This window comes from Sander vitreus, chromosome 17, assembly GCF_031162955.1.
Source record: "Sander vitreus isolate 19-12246 chromosome 17, sanVit1, whole genome shotgun sequence".
Taxonomy (NCBI): Eukaryota; Metazoa; Chordata; class Actinopteri; order Perciformes; family Percidae; genus Sander; species Sander vitreus.
The window spans coordinates 20,420,423-20,443,274 of record NC_135871.1 but is presented as its reverse complement, the minus strand read 5'-3'; the positions used below and the strand labels follow the sequence as shown (position 1 = coordinate 20,443,274).

Sequence of the window (22,852 nt, the reverse complement as noted above, 5' to 3'; positions counted from 1 at the left end):
CACAATTTAATAAAAAGGATTTGTATTGTTTGTATTGTCAAACTGCACTACTGCATAACATACACAATACAAGTCATTTACTGACTGTACAACATGCCATTATGTTTGTCTGATAATAATAATAACAAAAAGGATGGCTATATATATGTACAGAACTCTGTTACAAGATATATTCATCACTTGTTGTATGATAAACAGCACTAACGAAAAAACAAAAACAACTATGGTCATCTTCATCTAGGATCTAAAAAACCTTGTTTGAAAGAAACACAGTCAAACACATCTTTAGAATAAAGTACTGGTCCCACTACGGCCAAGATTCGGTGATAACTGCAATAAATTAAACAAGAGAACAAAGAAAAAGTTCAATGTCACCCTTAAAATGTAGGGGAGTCCTCTCGAGGAGGCGGAGATGTGTATCTCAGATTCCACTGTGTGACCAAGCATGCCTGTTTTATTTCTCATAAACGAGGAATGTTCATCTCTCTATTCTTCCATTCATCTATCCATTCATCCATCCATCCTTCCACCTCGTCTTCAGTACATCCCAGTGGTCTGCAGGAACACTCTGCCCTCTGAAATCCAGAAAGAAATCCAGTCTAATAAAACACAATCAAAATTCTATAAGTTATAATGAATTTGGACACATTCTTAGAGCACAGTGACTGTAACAGTAGGAGGACAAAATGATGTATGCTATTAATTCATTTGCATAAATATTGAACAAGGCCCCCTACAACCTTGACCAAAGACCATTAATAAAAGATCATTATTAAGTAAGGCTCAGTTGAAAGTGTTTTTCGGCCCCTGATCCCTGTTTTTGGCGATAAAACTTCCTGGCACAAAGGAACCACATCCTGCCTTGCTGTCTGACAGACAATTCCCCTTTAAATGATTTATTACTGGCTGTTAATTATGCAAATTATGTCCAAACAAACTCGTCACGAGGACAATTAAGACAGCCGTTAATTAGTGGCCAGTTCTCTTCTTGCTTCACTGACATTCAATTAAAAATTGGCTTTGAACAAGCACGCTGTCTGGTACGGCGGTCCTGGCACGGCGCGGAGCAGAGGTGGGCTGGAACCATGCACTCTTTTGATGAGGCCGGGCTGGAGATCACGGCCATTTCTTTTTCTGTCTATTTAAGACGTTGCATGTGGGACTTTCTCACATCTATCTTTGTGAAGACAATAATGTTGGCAAAATAAATATATTAAACGCCCATCTCCATTAAAATGGTAGCCCCAGTGAACTGCCTCATGCTTCATTTAATTTTTGTTCAACTTCTCAGGAGCAGTCTCCCTGTGAAATCTTTGAAAACCCTTCCAGTAGACTGGTCAGTTAAGCATCAAAAGCAGTGGGTAATAATACAATCTGTTGTCCCAGTTCAGTCGATAGGAGCAAGATAAACCCCCAGCAGCAGGTATATGACTGTTTATTCCACAACTCTTACACTGAAATGGCATTTTTCAGTCAATTTACCACTGTTAATAAGTAATTTATTACCACAAACTTGGTGCAGTACCTTTACAAAGATAGGTACACATATCTTTTCTTTTAAACAAATTCATTCATACTATTTTTAAGAACTAGATTGCCAAGAGAAGAATAACAAATATATATATATATATATATATATATACTCTGTAATAAGATTCTTTGTTTTGTTTTAATTTCCTTTAAGGTGTCTGTCGGTGAGAGAACATTTTATCTGCAGCTTTTCTACTTCAGTCTTTTCCGTCTAATAGTTGCACAACTATAACATTTCTGCTGATCAGAATATGAAGCTGGTTTTTCACAGCAACACACTGAAGAAGCCGTATTAGTTATCTGGACACCTGTACCTTGTACTGTTGCCTTGGTGTCCAGCCTGTTGTCATCGTGATTGCTCCCATCCATGTCCTGGGTCACGGACTCTGTGTGAGGAGGGGCTGCTGATGATTGATGGCCTGTAGTTTGGTCAATAATTAATAAAGACATTTAATCAGAGGCAAATGAACAGTCGAGGCTATGTTGCAACAGAAAGCTTGGTGACATTTAATATGAAAATGAGAATTGCGTTGGTTGTGATAACTTTAGGCTCACAAAAGACTATTCTGAATGAATAAAATAATTAATTATGTCCAAAACAGTTTCTGTTGCTGTACCTGTGTGTGTGTTGGCAGTGTGCAACAGGGTGTGCTCTGCCTGGTCACGCAGTTTGACCTCCTCCTCCAAGGCCTCCTGTAGTCTCCTCTTACTCCTCTTTTCCTTCTTCAGGCGCTTCTGGATCAGAACTGAATCGAGAGGAAGAAGAAATGAAGAAGAGGAGGAACGACAGATGACAACGGATGTCAAGTAAATGTGTTTAGCAAATCAAATTATGCAGATGCTTCGTCTATATCTATGGACTTTGAAGGTATCGTGAGCTTGTTGTGGTTTCAGTGAGATTTACATTTTTCGAGTAATAGTCTGTAACTGCTCCTGGTTTACAGTTGAAAATCAAATTGGATGCTTTCACAGAGGACGTTTGACAGCAGAACTGTCAGTGTTTAGATGTCAAAATTAACACCATGCCAGTGTTCAGAACAGAAAACATATATGATAGTTTTGTGAGGGAATAAAACATCACTCCAATCAACACTTGCCAACCAAAATAATTTCCAGGTAAAAATCTTCATTAAACACAGGTGAGGATTTACGCTGCATTTTCTGCAAAGTCTACCTGAGTATCTACTCCCTAAGATACATTATGTGATGCTTGATATGGTGTGGCCTACCTCTGTTTTTCTGCTCCATGCTAAGCTGTCTCTCCAAGGTCTCTCTGAGCTCCCTCTCTCGGACCAGCTCCATCTTCAGCTCCGTCCTCTCCATCTGGTCCTGCTTCTCCTGCGCCCGGGCGTTCTCTATGGCAACCCTCAGCAGACCCTGCTTGGAGACACACAGGAACACATCAACAGGTTACACACTGATCAGAAGCCAGGAGAGGCATTTGTCTTCTTCAAAGACTTGCACCAGAGACAAAAAAACCCTTACGTCACCTAATTCTAAGTAAATATTTCTGTTTTTATAACACTTTAAACAAAGGCAGTCGGTTTTTAATGTAAAAACTACTACTTTTACTGTTACAATAAAAAGATTACAAAGAATTTTGGCTCTTCCTAAGACAATGTTTGGTCTAATGTTTTAGTCAGGTGTATAATTCCTGGATTTACTCAGGCAAGAAAAGAAACAAAAAAAAAAAAAAAAAAGATTTTAACCTCATGAAAGTCAATGCTGATCTTTTAACTACATGCTAACTGCATCACATCAGGGTCAGATGAGGTTAAAGACATGTTTTTTTTTTCTTCCTGTGAAAACCCAGCCAGTCAGTGCTTTCATTGTGACACTGCTATAACAAAGACATGTAAAATCGGAGAAGCAGGTCAGCACACGCCCATCCCAATTACTGCACATCCTAAATGTCTGCCTTGTCTGCTATTTACCATTTCAGGAAATCCCAAAGAGTGTCTCATCTCCCTTCCTATTCATTTCAGAGTATAATAATAAGAAAGCCCCGGCAGAGCCTCACCTGGATGTTCGTGAGCAGGGTCTCTATGGAGGACAAGCCTTCCGGGAAGATGAAGGGAGTGTGGTGGAGACCTGCTGGGAGCTTCTGTCCTGCGGGGTAAGATACCCTCTCACAGCCTGATGGGGGTTTGTGGTAGACTTGTCTATCACAGCTCTCCCTGGTTGTCTGAGCAGCCAAGGAGCTATTATCTGGAGGGCAGAGAGACATTTGGATGTCTAGTCTGTTGAATCAATTTAACACAAAAGGCTTACAGTTTATTCTACTTTACCTTTGAAGACATATTCTATATTTTTCTTCCCATGAAAAGACCAACAATAAATTGATCCTACCAGCACGTATTTTGTGTGTAGCCAAAGCCTGGTGTAGCTGACTTTGTGCCATAAACCTCCATTGTTGTTCAAAAGACTATTAATCAGTGAGCCACATTTTAGCTCTGGGTAACATCCCTGAACATGGACACTGTAGTTTATTTATAAGTCGTTCCCACATACACCATTCTGCTATTGTAAATAATCAGAAGTGCACCAAATCTGTGACTGAAAATAGTCTGCAACAAATGCGCAATTTACTCTTGTTTGAGTAACATCTGCTAAAAACTAGTGCCCAGGTGCTTTATGAAATAACTTGGCCGTTTAAAAAACAAACAAGAAAGTATATATTCATGAGCTGTTTTTTAAGATGCATGTCTTCAGTAGAAACAGATTGGGGATGTGCACCAGGGTAGGGAAGTCAGAAAGTATTGGGAGATGGACTACACAGAAGAAGAAATACACAGAATACCCCCCAGCCTTATCCTTTAAACACTGATGTACAGTAGTTGACTTTACTTTCTTTTCTGAAATGAAGACACCTTCGAAATGAATATTTTTATAGTTTTAAATGCAAGTGTAAAGTGCATTTATAGTCACTATAGATGCAAATGAGGGATTATTGCTCCTCAACTTTAAAACAAAAGCCTTGTACGAAGTCTCAGAGATGCCAATTAATTAACAGTCACCTGTTTTCTTTGTCTTGCTCTTTTAATTTTATATTTTGTGCTTTTCACATTGTGCATCTTTATCTTTGCGCCCTCCTGTGAAGGACTTTAAAAGTACTGTTTTGAAAAGTCTTTTCTTTTCCTGTGCCACTGACTAATTTACACCATCACCAACACAAATTATTTCCTGTTCAATATATTGCTTCCAAGCATTCATGTGCCATGTTTGTTTCAAACCTGCAAACGGATCATCATTCCAGCACAATACATAATCAGGGTTGAATGCAAATTTCTATAATTTATAGCATACCAGTAAACATATCAAGCCCAACAGTAAATAGGTATTTACACTAATTACTGTGTGTGTACGCATATGCAGAAGTCCTGGTTTTGGGTTTTGAAAATGTGATTAGCCTTTATTAGATGGCACTCTGCCTATTGATAATGCATCACAGCTTGACATCTCCCATAAAAACAGCTAAGAAGCTGCATTATGGATGACCATCTGTTTGTAAACCTGAGAACTGCGTGTTCCTGATTCGTGACAGTAGGGGAAATGAAGATTAGCAATTTCTTTCCACATCAGGCAGTTGCTCACTTTCTGCATTTACTGTCATCCGAGCCACTGAGGACGAAGACGTCCTGGGAGTCCGGCAGGTACTGGAGCAGAGACGAGTGTGAACGTGCGATGTGATATCTGGCACTTTTCTCTGTCTGTGACAAATGACAGTGTTTTCTCCACTTAGCTGACCACAGCATCTTCTGCTCCAAATCCACCCACCTCCCCTACTCTGCCTCGGTCTCACGTCTTGGCAACTGTCACATTCAAGGTGTTTCACAGATGAGAAGCAATACCCCCCCTCCTCCTCTTTCTCCCGCTTTCTTGCTAAAAGCATTGCTCTGTAGAGAAAGGTAATTAGCAGGTGCTGGCGAGCTCAGCGGAGGGCATCCAACTACACTCCCGTGGCTCACACACAGACACACACACAGACACACACACACACACACACTCGTAGCCGGTGAAGTGCGTAGTCAGCAGCGTGGGCTCCCTAGGCTCCTTGGATGTGACTGATCCTTTATTGAGTTACTGTTTTACGCCTACTTTACCTCACACTCACACGTTTGGCATAAATACACACACACACACACACACACACACACACACACACACACACACACACACACACACACAAATAAACACACTCACACACACACTGCTGCCAGCTCGTTTGATCATTTACCCATCTCCCTAACCAAGGTCACTGTCTGTTTTTCTCTTTTCTCCCAAACTTCATCTCTCTTTTTTCCCTCTCTTATTCCTCTCCCACCCGTCCCCAGGGCTAATGAACTTCACCACGTGAAGACTGCCAGTCAGCGGAAGAGAACAGGAGGTAGGAAGGGAGGGAGGAAGAGAAGGAGAGAGACAGACAGAGAATAAAATTCTGCTGATGTTTGGTTAATGGGAGTGAGGTGTCAGGGATGGCCTCTGATCTTTGCTGCATGGATACGTTGTTCAAAGACCACTGAAACAGCACACACAGCCAAAACTGACTCACATACAGTAGCCTTCACACACACTCAGAGATTATCATACAATGGATTGGCAGAATGACAGCGCTGAAGTGCTCTTTGAAACAACAATCCATGATTGTGATGTTGTAGGTTGAATACAAAAGCCTGCAATCTAGCAAATGTACATGCGTTTCATTTGCATGCAGCAAAATCAATTGAAAATCAATTGCATAAATGCGATGTCTGATGCATGGCATTCACGTTGTTGGTGCCATCACTGCTTTGTCAATATGTTCACAGATACCTGACAGCATCTGAAACCTTACCTGGGAGGCCTTTGTGAGTTTTAGATTCGATTACTGAATAATGTGATTCAGTATTAGAATACATTTACACAGGCGTGTGCACACACATACAAACTCTCAGTTTCTCCCTCTCTCTCTGTCTCTCTCTCTCTCGCGCGCTGTAGATTTCTGCTGACTGTTTGTCCTTGAGCAGTCCTCATTAAGCTAATGCAAACCTCCCTGACAGAGAGAACCAAACAACTGACGTTGCAGCACCGTGGCAACGCGGGCCCTAACGACAGGGAGGCGGTCGTTATGCAGATGAGGTCCAGCTGAGAGCGCGGGAGGCCGCCTGGCTCGTTAGGCCGTGGCCCGGCAAATGGCTCGCTAATGTAACACTGCTTCCTGGTCTAATGGAGCCCTGTTTTGCAGAATTATTTGTCTTTGCTCTCTGCGGGAAAACAGGGGGGCCACCGACAGCGAGAAGGAGAGGAGGAAAAGGAAAGAAGCGATGAGACAGTGAATCCTCATCGACCTGTTACTGAGATATAGCTTTCTTGTCACACTGTTAGAAACCCTTTCTTTTTTAAATAAAATGTTTTAAATAAACCATGCCAAGCACTTGCCACAAGTGTTTAAATCCACAGAGTGTAAATGATGACACAGATGGATAGATTGGATTTGTTGTACTGTATTGACAGACTTTGTTCAAAGGCAATTGATTTGTCAGATAAATAATCATTACTGATTAATAATCATGTAAATGATTAATGACTGTAACAAGACATACTCAGAAAACGGCAAGAACTTAAACTTTGAAGTGAAGCTGACATATCATTTGACAAATTTGAGTAATGTAAGACAATTCACATTACTTTTAAAATAAGACTAAAGACACATACACATACAGCTATACATAAATAACAGTTTATCTTACCTCTGTCAGTGTGGCCCCTCTTGTTCTCCTTGCTGTACTCCACTGAGGTCCCATCTGTCTCTCTGGCCCCATGCACCACACCAGGGGAATGCCCCAACACATTGTGACTTGATGACAGGCCATCATCATGTGGGTCTGAAACAAAAAAGTACAAACAGATCATAACTTACAAATTCCTCACAGGGATTGTTATAACTAAAGCATCCTTCATTTCTGTGAGAATACTTTCCCACAGGTGAGTACGTACGTGTGCTTTCTGCGGTGCGTTCTGTGTGAGACGGTGAACTCGACACACTGCTGCTGTGATTGGATGACATCTGAGCTTCGTCCAATGAGGGAGAAGGGGAAGGGCTGTCACACACTCGCTCCTACCAAACCAAACCAAAAAAAAAAAAAGGGTTATAGTGACAAAATCAGCTGACGATTATAGCTTATAATGTACAAAACATTCAAAACAAACCACAAAACATGAATCACACTTTACTTTGGGAGCGATACTTTCCTAAAAACTGTGTAACACACAGAATGTTTGTCGTACTTTTTATGCTTCCATTTGATGCCTTTTGAGGCTGATTAGTTTGCCGAAAAAATAGACAGATAGTAGATACTGAATTCTGGGTTGGATGATCTTAAGTCTAAAGTTTAAATCTAAAGAACCCCTCTGCCCTGTGCATTTTTGGCAATATATACTGTAATACTTCCAAACCTCCTTTAATTAGTCTTGAGAGTGAGTGAAACCACTGAAACTTAGGACTGTTTTTCAGCAAAGTGACCAACTTGGTTTTGGCTAAGAAGGTCAGCGTTTCTGTCTGTATTGCAGGATATCTCAAATATTTATAAATAGATATGTGATTGGCCTTAAGCCAAAGAACAAGAATTACATTCTGGTAGTGATCCAGAACTTGGATATCCACCAATAGACAATTACCGTTTTGTTAGCCATACCCATTGGATGAAGGAGAGATAGAAACTCGATTCTAAATTATGCGCATAAATGACCAAAAGATCTTCAATTCAAGGGTTACAAAAAATGTCTTTGGATGTTAAAAGCCAGTTATTTCATTTAGTGTTTTGAATTTTAAAACAACACTTCTATGTAATTAAAACTCTGATTTCATTTCAGGAGATCCCGGGTGTCACATAGACTCTGGCTGGTGGTCAGATCCACCGGGCTGATGGGCCTCTGAGTTCACCTTAATGACGGAGGTGGGAGCCCTGGCAGGGGGCTTGGCGTGGAGCTGCGCCACGTTGGCCATGCTAGCCAGCGTGCTCAGTCGGTTCATCTGGCCCATCGCCATTGAGACGGAGGCCGGCGCCAGGCTGGCAGGGATCAGAGGATGTGACATCATCATGAAGGGCAGCTGATCCAGAACTGGTGGGGATAGAATAAAATAGAATAAAAAAGAGAAGTATTGAAGGAGGGAGAGCACAGTAAGAGTATGTTGCTTCTCATAGGTCAGACCAGCAGATATGTTTAAAGGCCATCAAAGCTGCACTATGTACCCAACATGAAACACGTCTCGTCTCTCTCTTTTTTCATTTTTGCTTCAGTTGTATATTTGTTCATCACAACTTAAAGGCTTGGCTCAGTCCTGTGCTGCGTACTGAACTGAAAGCACACAGCGTCTATGGTTCTCTGATGACAGGATTGAAACTGGACACCAATGTCATTCCTCTGTGATGTCAATATTACCTGGATGACTGCTCTGCTTCTAAACCACGACTCAAAAATATGTGTGCATGTGCGTGTCAGGGGTTTAGAGTGTGGAAAAAGATAAGAGCAGAAAAAAAGGGGAGGGAGATGGAAGAGGACATGGCTAAGACACACTCGCCCCGGCTCATTACAACATAAAGATGTAAAACCAGTGATGGCCTAAATATGTTTTTGTGATGCTTAAAAATGCTTTCCATGAGTGTCACCTGCAAAAACACAAACACAGCCTCTCTGGAATTAAGAAAAACTGGATAACTTTTCTTTCAATGCCCCGATATTTATGACGATAATCCAACACATTTTCAGCGGTTCAAACCAAACTCTTATTATCTTGGCCAATCTGTTGTTCGCACTCCTCTCGTTACTACAAGCATCCACTATCTTTAAAGAAAATCCTTCCTCTCAACAGTACCCTAGTGGGTTGTTGCAGTCCCTCTATTCATGAAACAAACAATCCTTTTTTGGGGGGGAGAAAATGACATAAATATTTATCATTTAATAAAAGGAAAAACAAAAACAAAAGAAACACAGGGAGGAAGTGGAACAAAAGAAGCTGATGGCAGTCCTGGTGCTGGGCCAGCAATGCACGCTGGGTAATTATAAACACAAAGGAAAAAATCTTGGACTCTATTCCGCACAATTGTCACAAATAATGGAACGAGTGGATGAAAACAAAAAAAGGCTATCCAAAGAGGAGAGATGAAATAGAACAAATAATGGAGGGAAAGGAAAGAAAGAGAAAAAAGAAAGAGAAAGTAAAGAAAAGAAAAGGCAAACTTAGAAATAAAGAGTGAGGCGTTGACTTTATGAGTCGGGCTCGCTGGACATATGTGCAGTGCTTTGTGCATTTGGCAGATTAGTCTCTCACTTGCCCAGAGCAGAAACCAATCCAAACAAAAGATCTGTCTGAATGGAGCTAAATAACCAGATGCTCCGACAATCAACTAGCAGCCAACTCCAAATATTAAGCCTTGGTTAGAAACCAGTGCTCCACTTTTGTCACCCCCACCCCTCAAACCCCACCCTTCTCTATAGTTTCATTTTCACTTAACTCTGTTTTTTTTCCCCTCTCTTCACTTTCTTTGCCCTCCCATCACTCTCTCTTATGTTTCATTAAAAAACATCAAAAGTCAAAGCGCCTCTCTTATGTTTATCCAAACAAACCATTACTGTAAACAAACAGTTACTGTAAATTTCCCAGAAGATCTTGTTAAATGCAGAAATGGCTGCTCCCCGCTCCTCCCCAGCCCATAAGGTGTCACACTCAGCATTTGTGAGTGTGTGCATGTGTGTAATCTGAGATTGCCTTTGTAGTGGTTAAAGCTCTGGTAGGGGCCTATCCTTCCCATAAGGCCGTGGGTGGCGGTATGGAAAAAATCGTTCTTATGTGTGTATGTATGCCTGCGCTGCGTGTTTGTGTGTGTGTGTGTGTGTGTGTGTGTGTGTGTGGGTGTGTGTGTGTGTGGGTGTGTGTGGGTGTGTGTGTATGTGTGTGTTTCCACTTGACTCTATCATTAACAGTGATTAAGCTTTACAGGTTTATAATAGCTGGTGGTAACCATGCCACCTAACTGCGCACAGATGCTGGCAGTTGTAACTGAGTGTATACAATGGTAAACAATGCTTAAGACTGGGAGTGTTTACAGACACGGGTAAAGAAAAAGACACATGCACACGCTTACACACACACACACACACGCACGTGCACGCACGCACGCACGCAGGCACACACACACACACACACACGCACACACACACATTTCTAAAAAAACACAAGGACACTTTCTTCCTTTTCATTTCTGTCCTAAAGCCTTGTAGTATGCGCTACATGGTAAGTGTGTGTGTATGTGTGTCCCAGGTTGATATTCCACACAGACCCCCATAAGCCCTGTCATCTGTCTAAACACACTGATGTCGCTTTAACCTGTCGATAACAGTGGGGACGGTGTGTCCCATTTGTTTTTGTGTGTGTGTTCGTGTTAGTGTGCGTGCAAGTGTGTGCGTGTGTCCGTTCCTCCATCGATTGTCCAGCATTTGTCGTTTGCATTCAGGATAGTGAATTACAGAGAAGACTATTGATTTGGCTTCAGCCTCTCATCTTATTCATCTCTCTATCTTCCCACTGCGCTTGCTGTCGTCCACCAGTGCTCCACTTTTGCTGGCTACTCTCCTTTACTGCAAAGCTGGGGGTCAGTGCAGTAAAGGTTTTTGATATCATATGACTAAATTTTATACCTGCACAAGTAGCCAAAGGGATGAGAACACATTGCTTACTTAACTTTGAAAAGTAAAGACTTTTCTTTCCAGTAAATTATGAGTAACAGAGCTGGTTTGGGTCCACGCTCTCTTGATGTGATGACTAAGATGTACTAATGATTTGCCGGCAGCATTTTGGGGCCACAGAGTGGATGACCAACTATGTTTTTCAGGATACGTTTCCTGAATCTCATCAAATCCCACAAGTATGCAAACAAATCCAAGCTGAAGGAAATATTCACCCGTACAGGCATTTATCACAGCCTGAAAACAATGGAATAAAACCTACAAAACTGGTGATAAAACATACATCTCCTCATGGTCCTTATGTTGTGATGGTTTGGATTACCTAACCTAGATGTTTATTTCTAATTTCATCTGAAGAACTGACTCACTGCTGCTGTAGTTTGTTTTCCATTCACAGTCTCTTAGAGGAAACATACCGCCAGCAGATATGGTGTCACATCCTGGTTTTAATCAGCTTGCTTCAGCGTCCGCACATAAACACAGCTGCTCAAGTCGTATTGACTTGGCATCATAGATGCGCAGATACAACAACCATGCGACGTGTTATATGACCGTAATTACAAATTTCACACAGACGCATGTGTGTGTGTGTGTGTGTGTGTCTGGATGGATGGATGGACAAACAGATAACACTCACCCAGTCCGTGGTTGGGGTCACCGTTCTCTCCGTTTGGCCCGCCATGGTTATGGTTGCTGTGGTAACTGGCCATCGCCTCCAGCTTGATCTTCTTGGCCAGGGCAGACAGATCTGAGAGGGAGACAGATATATAGAGAGAGGAAGAAAAAGAAGGACAGAAAGAAAGAAGAAGAATCAATAAGAGCCAGATCAATGGCCCCGGTGGAGGATTAGAGCAGTGGGTAGGCAGGAGGTTGTCATGGGAAGACAGAGGCCAGCCATTCACTCTGACTGCACCGCTGCACTGGCCATTTAGCCTGCCAGGGAATCAGCAGTGATAGGAACAAGCCAAGACATTCATCTCTCCCACACAGGGACATCACATCCCACAGCACAGCACACACTCAGCGGCGGCAGCAACTCCACCTTTTTGCCCGACAGTACTTCTTTATCAGTATAAATTAAAAGCATTACAAAAAAAGTGATACTTTTAGATAGAAGATACTTTTTAATAGGGGTTGTGCACTTTGGGATAATACGAAATGGAGAGTGACAAAATGTGGCAGGAGGGCTGAGCCACATTTTAATTTGTGTCTTGAACCTCAGAAGGTAGCTTGACCCCCCCAGATCAACCTTTAAAACTCTCTTATACCACAGAAAATTAAATATCTCTCGCACTAATACAGACAAACACAGCGAATTATTAAAGTTGGACAAACCACGCAACTGTGCAAACAAGCCATAAGTCTTAATTTCCTGATCGTGGATACATATAAACATTTGCTACAAACTACAAACTGCTGAGTGTTTTTTCTTTGTTACACAAATGGTTTTCTAAGATGAATGTCTGCCCAAGACGTAGACAACCACAACAAATTGTTCCTTTTCTTCTCATCTTCTCTCCTTCCTTTTCCTGCCCTCTTCCCTGCTCTCCTCCCATCCCCTCTCCTTACTTTACCTTTTCAAATGTCAGCATCACAGCGGGACATAAGCCACCGTGTTGCGTGTGTGTATGTGTGAGTGCACGAGGGCGAGAAAAAGAGACTAAGGAGGATCACATCAAAGATTTCCTCTGCCTTTTACGCTCAAATGTCCTCCCTCTCTCTGTCTCTTTCTCGCCTCTCATGTGGCCAGCTCTAATCAGTAGCGTTGACATTGCTGCCGTGCCCTCTCCTTTGGTGGAAAAAGACTCTTTTCCCACTGAGAAAGATGCTCTTGAACACTCACGCATGCACAACACACACATATACACACACACACACTCAAGTAGCTTTGAACAGTGAGAGGAAGTGGAGCTAACAGAAAATGGCTTCTTTTGAGGTGCGGAATGAAAAGATCAGGTTGCAGTGAAGAGCACAAAGCCAAGGGCAACTTTGAGAGCAGTGAGGTGCCAACAATTACTTCTCTCCCTTTCTCTTTGCCACACACACACACACACACACACACACACACACACACACACACACACACACACACACACACAACTGTTTGTTACAAGAACAAGCAGCACTATGGCCTTTAGCAGGCAGTTGACTGACACTGTTCAAAAATATAAAACAGATTCTGACATTACAAATAACGGAATGTCCTTCAGACATTTTTGCTCATCTTTTCACCTGCCACTACATTCAAAATTGTTTAATTACCCTAAAACTTAATTTCATACTTGAAGAGACAATTAATGGGCTAGAGTGTCATACACAAGAAGAATGGTACATTTTATATTAAAAAAACAACAAACAAATTAAACATTTTAATTCCTATTTGTGTTTTTAAGCAGGAGTTTTTACGGAAATTATACAATTGATTTCAAAGAGGTTTCAGAGGCCTCAACATTATGAATCTTGCTCAACTTAACAGAGGACTTTGTGTACTTATAATTCAAGAAAAAAGGCCAACTTGCAAGTTATGAGTTGTTTCTCGCTTGTCAGCAGTTTGTATGCTAATTGTATTAATCAACACACAGGTCGCCTCCCTGAACCCCTCCTCCTCACCCCATTGATGGTGGGTGAAATGTGTCATTATGGGGGTCTGCAGGAAAAGTAGAAAACACCCCCTCTGCCTATTCTGCATAAGCAACCTGCACTTTTCTTTAAACTGATGGAAGTAACTCAGCTGGCTACTAGGTCATACTTTCCGACAGCTGAAAAGAGAACAACATTTGAACTTTGCCAGCAGCTCCTCTGAGGGCTACATTGTGTCACTAATTCACTGTTTAAAGCAGCTCACGGAGCCAAAAGAGGGATTTCTAATGTGACTTCTGTACAGTTCTGAAGACTTTCAAACCTTGACCTTATGAAAAGGAGATTTAGAGAGTCAGAGAGGTCTTCCCTTTTTAATGGATCACTGATACAGAATACACCGGCAGGTGAATTGAATGGATTTGGCCATGTTTAATGCCAAATGACTGAAGTCTTTTACCATATTGTCAAATGTTGTATGGTGTCTCCCAAATAGTATAGATATCAATTATAAATTTAATTAAAGAATGCATTTATATTTGAGTCAAAAGAGTACCTTTTTCTTATATATATATATATAAGAAATAAATACATAGTTATATAAATAATAAAGCAGATAACTTCTGTGTGATTCAGAACACTGATGTCTGTATTACTGCAGCACATCTTCTCCCTGAAAATGTTCTTAATAATATTGAGTGAAGGCACAAGTTACTGAACGGACTGTAGCGAGCCTGATCGAGAATATTTTTGTGACTTATGATTGTGGAACAAATAATTATGAAGGCATCAGAAAATATGGAACACGAATCTGTCAAAATTGAAGGTTATTAATTTGCCAATTAAATAAGGCAAATAGGAGAAAAAAAGTGAAATTGTGAAATCTAACAAAACAATACAATTGTAATTAGTAATTAGTGTAAAAAAACACTAATAAAATATGTAAAACCTTTTTGGAAAGTGCAAATTCTGTAACTTGAATATGATGCCAGACTAGTCAATGTAAGATGCACACTGGACATCATCATTATATGGTGTCAGTGAGTCCCCTAAAACAGTGGTAATTTAATATGTCTGTGTGCCTGTGTGATATTATTTCTACAGTACACGCGTGCACATGGGTACATATGTACTGTATGTGCGTGGTGAGGCCTGGGTGGTCACCTGCAGGAGGTATGATCCCAGCGTGCATCAGACCGCTGTGGGACAGCATGTGGTGAGTACCGCCCTCTGTCACACTCTGCAGCCTCTTGGGCGGTCGTCCCGGCCTCGAACTGCAGGCAGAAAAACACAAGTTAACATTCGTTATTAGTCAGTTTAATACTTAATACTTCCACAGTCAGTCTGTTTTTCATGCTGAGACTGAGATGGGTGGCCTGGTTAGAAAACTGCCTTTCAGTCTGTAAACCTGTGATCCTGCTGAAGTGTCAACAAGCAAAACACTGAAACCTGACCGGTTCCAGGAAGGCTGCTGTACAGCAAATCTGACCTCCCTGTGGATGCGAGCAAGCAAAAAAGGAGTTTCCCTATGGCATCAATAAAGCACCTCATTACTGTTCAGCTTACTCATTCGTTTGCTTATTAAATGTGTTTGCTCGCCTTCTTCCCTCCCCATCCTTTCTTCATTGGTCATTCATTCCCTTTTTTCCCGCCATGTCACAGATTTCCTTAATAAAGGCTGCGACTACAAGCAGATTCACATGGTTTGATTGAGCAGGGCATGCTCAATCAAACCTTAAGGAGGTATGTGAAAAGCTGTCAGCCATCACTTTGGCTCTGACTAAACGTTGTGAATGTCCTGACAGGGGAAATGACACGGGCCACATCAGGCTTAATGACAACCAGCGCAGCTCATCTCCTTTTATACCAGACTGACATTGGATAACATGAGTCTGTGGGCGAGTGCATGTGTCTGCGAAGTGTGTGTCTGTGATATTAAAAGACAGAGTAAATAAAAGAGGGAAAGAAGAAGGTGTGACAGAGCAACATAACAACACAAAGATGAAAAAGTGAGATGGATGGAAAGATGCGAAGATGTAAAGTAAAGAGAAGAGGAGAAGATGAGAAGAAACATATCGAGGGAGAATCCAAGAAAGTGAGAAAAGGTGGGAAAGAGTAAAAAGAGAGAGGGAGAGATAGACTAGCAGCAGCAGCAGCTTCCTAGCGTGGGGTGTCTTTGAGCAGATTTTAATTAGAATCTAATCCAGCCGTCATTAAGGCCCCATAAACGAAGCTGTCAGTCAGGAGATTAATGGCGCCTCATTTGCATATTGCATATAATTCATCAATTACCCAGCAGAAAGGACCAATCCCCTGTTGACACACCCACTGGCTGAGAGGGGGTGGGGGGTGGGGGGTGGAGAGAGACAAAAAGACAGAGAGACAGATTGTGTAGTCACTAACTGTGGGAGAAAAACAGGTAGCTTGAGTGCGTGCGTGTGCGAGCATGTGTGTGATGATGTCTGGTATGCGTGTGGTGTGTGTGTGTATGAAGTGTTCAAAGGTTAATTTGATGAGCCGATGAGCTCCACAGTGCCTGCCCTCAGTTTTAATGAGTTGTTATTATTGTCTCTTATTATGGGCCCAGACCGACTGGGATGTGACAGCTGACATCAGATATATCTCTCTCTCTCTCACTCACACACACACACACACACACACACACACACACACACACACACACACACACACACACACACACACGTAGACAGTGAAAGACACACACTCAGGTAGACATACACATATTCACACCCACACCCTGACAGACAGACAGCAGGAATGTACAAGAGGGATGAAGTTGTGAATGTGTATGTGTTGGTTTTTCGGAGGCAAGGGTGTATTCACATCACACAACATGTTTTGCAGTGCATATAGAGCAGCATACTGTGCTTAACAAAAGCAGGAAATGTATTTTTAGGTCTCAAGTTTAAAGGTAAAGCAACACAGTTGAAACACATAAAATACACAGAGACCAAAGACTGTGGTTGGTTTTTACAGCAGCCGCTTCCCTTTCCCTTACTACTGTTTATTTGCACACACTAATTAATGGCCTGTGTGTATTGTGTGTAGCGTGTGTATGTGTGTGTGTGTGTGTGTGTGTGTGTGTGTGTGTGTGTGTGTGTGTGTGTGTGTGTGTGCGTGTTGGTGGGTGGGTGGATGTGTTGTGCCTTTGTATATGTTGCATTTAATTTCGTAAAGAAATGGAACCTAATTTTGTGTTTAGTCTGCAAGTGTGTTGATACATCAAAGTGACCCGTAGAGGGAGATCTATGTGTGTGTTGTGCATGCAAGTGTGTGTGTGTGTGTGTGTGTGTGTGTGTGTGTGTGTGGGTGTGTGGGTGTGTGTAGGTGTGTGTGTGAGGTTGGAGAGCACCGGTTCCCTGAGGTAGGATTAATGAAAAAGCCTTTCATGGAAAAGTCATCAAGCTGAGGGGATGGAATGAGAGAGAGGAGGGGGGAGAGAGAAAACAGTTCATTGTGTGTGTATAAGGTGTGTGTGTGTGTGTGTGTGTGTGTGTGTGTGTGTGTGTGTGTGTGTGTGTGTGTGTGTGTGTGTGTGTGTAGAGGAGGGGGTGTATGGCTTATGACCTCTTTGTCTCAAACTTTAATTAAAATCTCACCAAGACGTCCTCCCTCATGCCAACACTCTGGCCACACACACACATTTAAAAAAAAAAAAAAGGTACTCTGTACATTGAGTTCTGCCCTCCAAGCTTAAGCTTAGTGTGTGTGTGTTACCTGAAACATGAAACGCCAAACATGGCAGCTGGAGCTTAACACAGGTGGAACAGAAACAAAACATAACAAAGATGACAGATCACTCTCTTCCTCGCTAACACAAACACACACACACACACACACACACACTCTGAGGGAAAAGAGAAAAGTAATGAAAGAAGAGGAAGTGTTACAGTCAAAACAGTGGAACAGCTACTGGCTTGGAGGGACTGAGGTGCTGATAGGTAGCAGCTGTGTGTGTGTTTACGAAGAGTGTGTGTAGGACAACTAGCTCAAACAAGATTTTGTTTGGAATATATTAGGGGCGGTTTACAGCTCCCATGCTCCCATCCCTTCAATCTGTGTTTATCACACGGGTTTGTATTTGCCGTCACGGTCCGGTTTGATAAATCATATCGTCGCTGCTGTGCGCAGGAAGACTTATGCTGCTGGTCAGAGAAGGCAGGAAAAGATTGATGTTGTGATCTTCCTCTCAAATTGAGAGCTGAAAAAAAAGCTTTATGCGCCATTGTTATTAGGAAAGCATGTGTGATGATGTCATGAAAGAAGCAGGCAGGACAGCACACACACACACACACACACACACACACACACACACACGTTTGATCATGGCAAAAATCTGATCTCCTAAACTGATACTGCCTTGCATTCCTCTCCCACATTCCAGGGTCAAGACGATGTCAAGACTGTGTGTGTGTGTGTGTGTGTGTGTGTGTGTGTGTGTGTGTGTGTGTGTGTACTCCATTAAAACCTGTCATAGTAGAAGACACGGAGGCCCTCTCTTTCTCATCGTGCTTGGGAAAATATAAAACATCAAAAGAGTGCGGAGGTTAAAGTTGAGCTAATCACCCCACCCTAACACACATCCATACACACACACACACACACACACACACACACACACACACACAGCCCTCCTCCCCTTCATCCTAACGCTGCTGACTTTGACAGTGAGTTATGGCATGGCAGTGGGGCTCGGCTTTGAGGAGTCTACCTTCCCACACATACACACAACACCGGTTCGCCGCTGCCAACTTGGTTTGCCACAGAGAAACACAAAGAGCGGGCTTTTGTTGCACTCTGCGGGCCGCTTCATCTCATTTATCATTTGTTTCATTTAACTAACTTTTTTTTGCCCAATGTTTATTCTACAACTGCTTCATATTTGATTTCAGAAGTAAACATATTTTCTCTTTTACCTGTAGTGGTATCTAGCCATGCCGGCTTTAAGGTGCAGATGTTTTGAGTTTTCTGCTTCAACCCCAATACAATGAAGGTGAATAGAATTTTGTTTGTGGTGCTCACACCATTTAAAAATTATATTTTCAGCAACATCTTTTTCCAAAAATGGTGTCCCTGTATAGACAATGTCAACAGTTTTCATGGGGACTATTTCTGCAGAAGCCTAAAGAAGAACTAAGTCCTCTGAAAACCGTTACATGGACACTGTTTCTGGAAAGGCACTTGTCATACCACCAAAAACAAAATATCATTCACCACCATTTCATTGGGCTGGAAGCAGGAATCTCAGAGACGGATATTTCAAAATGAGGGCAAACAAAACCAAAAACTATGAATGGTAGACATCAAGTGGCAAATGATAAAATATATTTATGTAATTTAGATGAATTAACCCTTTAAAGTAGCATTGCCTAGGAAATGCATGTTTTATGCAACTTTTGAGGTCTTTGTGTGGTCTTTGTGTTGTTATTAACACATGCTTTGTTAAAAGGTAACAAGAGATCTTATTACCTCGCCATATTACATTACTTTTATATAATATATGGGGGGCAGAGGACATTTGTTTACTCTACATAAAGTATACATATGTACAATATATGCACAGGCACACACACACACACACACACACACACACACACACACACACACACACACACACACACACACACACACAGTTTGACCTGACAGAGCTGTTTGTTCCTAACCTAGAATGAAACTGTTCCTTTGTGAGGGAGAAAGAAAAGGACGGAGGATCAGGTTGCCTCCTACACGACATGTTCTCTCTGTGGAACTAATGTCATTTAGCAGCAAAGCCAGCAAACACACAGGCGTGACCGTGTGAGTTTGTGTGTTAGGAGATGACAGAGAAAGTGCGTGTTTTTGTGCCACCTATGCATGAATTATAACTCAGCTTTGACTGAGGGTGAAGTCAGCCCTTCTTCATGGTTTGATGAGTCAGTGGTCAGGGTGTGTGTGAGAGAGTGTGTTTGTGCACAGCAGGAGTAAAAGAGTGAGACAAAGAGAAGAAAAGACAATGATAAACAGGGGGAATTTTTTATAACCTCTGTTTCGTTACAATCTTAAAAAAAAGAAACAAAGAAGAGCCGAAAGAATAAAAAGCAGGAATCCATGTAGGCTTGTGTTAGTCATGTTAAACTATCAGACAAGGCTGTGATTTCCCCTGCAGCCTGTCTGACTGTACTGGACTGGAAAATAATAAGTGATGGCTGTCTTAATCAGTAACAAAAACCTCACTGAGCCCTGACTCTGTCAGAGAGCCATAACATCATGTTCTTGGAGATGAACTTTTAGGTTTAGTTGGCCAGCCTTCGCCGCTTTAACAATAACCATCTGGAGTCTCACTTTTTACCTGCTACTGTATGTTGCTCCATCCACACCAGGGATTACTTAGAAACGTATACTGCAGGGGGTTGATACTAATGGCCACCACAGCACATTTGAAGCCTTCAGACAAAGAATCACGGAAGTCGTTTGAAGATTTCAGACGAGTGATGTTTTCAGATCTCATTAACTAAAGGCTGTTTGAGTGTTGTGTGGATAATTAGAGACGGTGGAGGCTATGTATTTTCAGCGGTTGTATAACATCTTTCCCATTAACATCTGACATAGAAAAAAATCCCAAAGCAGTCAGAAGATGCATCTGGATTTTGTCTTGGTTGGAGGGCCTCAGATGCTTCAGCGCAGGTGTTAATCCATGCACATGGAGCTGGAAGCTGATTGCCATAATGTCTTAGTTTTTTTGTGTTTCTGGTTTTGCTCAACAAGTCAAAGTTTGTATCAGAGCTTAAAGATAAAAGTAAAGCCATACTGAAGCGCCTGAAGATTTGACCTACACCCAAGAAACATAAAAAAAGTTAATACATTGCAAAATAAAAAAAATGTTGGTGTCTATCTGTACACATCTTGATGCATCCTCTTTTTGTATTTAATGGCAGGTGTAAATTGGATCATTCATGCTCCAAGGAGCAGGGATTAACTATCAAAGAATATAAATTCCCTAAACTAAGGCTAATCCACACTTCTCTGGATTCAAACCCATGCTGTTACGAGCATGTGGTCTGCACAACAGCAGACTGAGGGACCAGGAAACCACAAATCCCAGCCAATTTATAGCCCCTTTATCCAAACATCTCTGTGGCGCAGTGGATTGATGACCCATGTAGTTGGTCACCATCAGAGTTGTGCAAAACAGCTAATTTACATAATCACATCATAAATACCGAGAATTCATTTAATCATCTCCTCTGTTCTAATGCTCAGGGCTAAAGAGTGTTGATACGATAAGACAGCGAGTTATTAAGGAAGGAGAGAGAGGGAGAGGGAGAGAGGGAGCCGGAGAGAAGGAGAGAGAGAGAGCAAAGGGATCAGTGAGTGAGTGAGTGAGCTTGTCCTGATTTAAGCTGCCGCTTGGGGCCAAATGAAAATTAATTAATTTCTGTGAAGAATCAATTTCTCAGAATGACAGTGTCAGATTCAATGTGTGTGTGTGTGTGTGTGTGTGTGTGTGTGTGTGTGTGTGTGTCAGAGAGAGACTGTGTGTGTGCATGTCAGAGAGAGGAGAGATGATAGCCTGTGATACAGCTGCAAACTTTTAAAGATTTTTTTTTATCAGTATTACTAAAATTCATTATCGTCACCACCATCATCACCATTACAGTCACTAATGGTAATTGGTGACAGGCTTAGCAGCAGTGAGGTGGTAAACAAAAAGGGGTTAACATGGACCTCCAGTCATCCAATACAAACAAAAGCAAATCATATTTTTAGATAAATTAATTTATGGAATGCTCCCTTTCCCCATGTTTACATGTTTAAGATGTCTAGAAGACTCTATTAACCTTTAATTTAAAGGAATCTTTTGCAGATATCAGAGTAAAGCTATAGCCAAATCTTGAAATATTACATAAATATTAGGATAGCCTATGTAAAACATAACACCATAAGGTATTTGCAAACACATTATTAGGCCTAATTATCATTGACACGCAATTTGCAATATTATTTAGATTTTTGGGATGGATCCTGGAATGTCATGACCTGCAGACTGATGTCAGATAGTATAAAGATGGAGGTAGAAGTCCCAAAAATCCTATTTTCACTGCCCTTAAAACTGCTTTAGCTAACCTCACCTGCAGCTCCCACCCCCCTCTCAAACATAAACCGGGTAGGCTAACCCTAACCGCAACACATCATCGGGTCACACTCGCCTCCCCTCTCCTATTCACCACACCCGCCTCACCTTGCGTTGGTACAGTCGCTGTAGAGCGTCTCGAAGTCCTGCCTGGAGATAAGTTTGCACCGGTTCACCCCGGGCTGTATGGCCCCAAGCCCCCGCAGCACCCGAACCTGCTCTACGTTGCACACCACTGGGGCAATGTCCAGCCGTTTCAGCTTAGTGTAGACGGTGTGGAGCCCGCCGACCAGGTGCTTGAGAAACACATCGAAAGCCTGGGGCAGGCAGATGAGCTCCGTATCTTTCACCGTGAACGAGGCCAGCTTGGCACCTTTCACCTCCACCAGTTTGCACTCGTTGTTCTGCGGCGTGCTCTCCACGGGCGACGGGGTGGCGTACACTGGCTTAGCGCTACTGGACAACGAAGCTCCTCCGGTTTTTAACGGGGTCCCGTTCGCTAGTAAGAGGTCCGCCCTAAACTGGTGAAGCAGCGCCGGGTGAGCCACTGGAGGAGCCGGGGAGGAAGCGGCGGAGGTGGCCGCAGGTGGCGGGGAGTTGGTGGCCGGAGAGACGGAACTCGGTGTCGGGTGGTGCCCGAGTGTAGCGGCGGGGAGCAGAGCTGGAGCAGCCGGAGTTGCCATGGTAGTCATGTCCGAGAATTTGAAACACAAAAAGTAAACTTCAAAGTCAACTATTTTAAGAAAGTAACTTCGCCGAACAAATGCGGTTGCTTTGTGAGAGGGAGCTGCGCATTGAGTGTGCCGACGAGGAGAGAGGGATAACAGGAGAGGAGACAGGGTCCGTGTGTGGAAAAACAGATCACATAGTTGAATGAGAAAGAGAGGA

General features: G+C 42.3%; 1 protein-coding gene across 3 annotated transcripts; it reads right to left on the bottom strand.

Annotated features, from left to right (window-relative positions):
- dachc (dachshund c) lies at positions 1–22,852 on the bottom strand. 3 transcript variants are annotated; one of them, XM_078273696.1, is made up of 11 exons: positions 22,073–22,852; positions 14,998–15,107; positions 11,894–12,004; positions 8,453–8,631; positions 7,507–7,627; positions 7,260–7,394; positions 3,551–3,738; positions 2,760–2,910; positions 2,148–2,276; positions 1,845–1,949; positions 1–599 (listed from the first exon to the last, which is right to left on the bottom strand). In XM_078273696.1, the coding sequence occupies exons 1-11, from the start codon at positions 22,654–22,656 to the stop codon at positions 538–540; spliced, it is 1,875 nt and encodes a 624-aa protein (XP_078129822.1). In that variant the 5' UTR covers positions 22,657–22,852; the 3' UTR covers positions 1–537. The 3 variants fall into 3 exon arrangements, with proteins under 3 accessions (XP_078129822.1, XP_078129824.1, XP_078129823.1); XM_078273698.1 differs by having other exon boundaries at positions 1–575; XM_078273697.1 differs by having other exon boundaries at positions 2,760–2,907.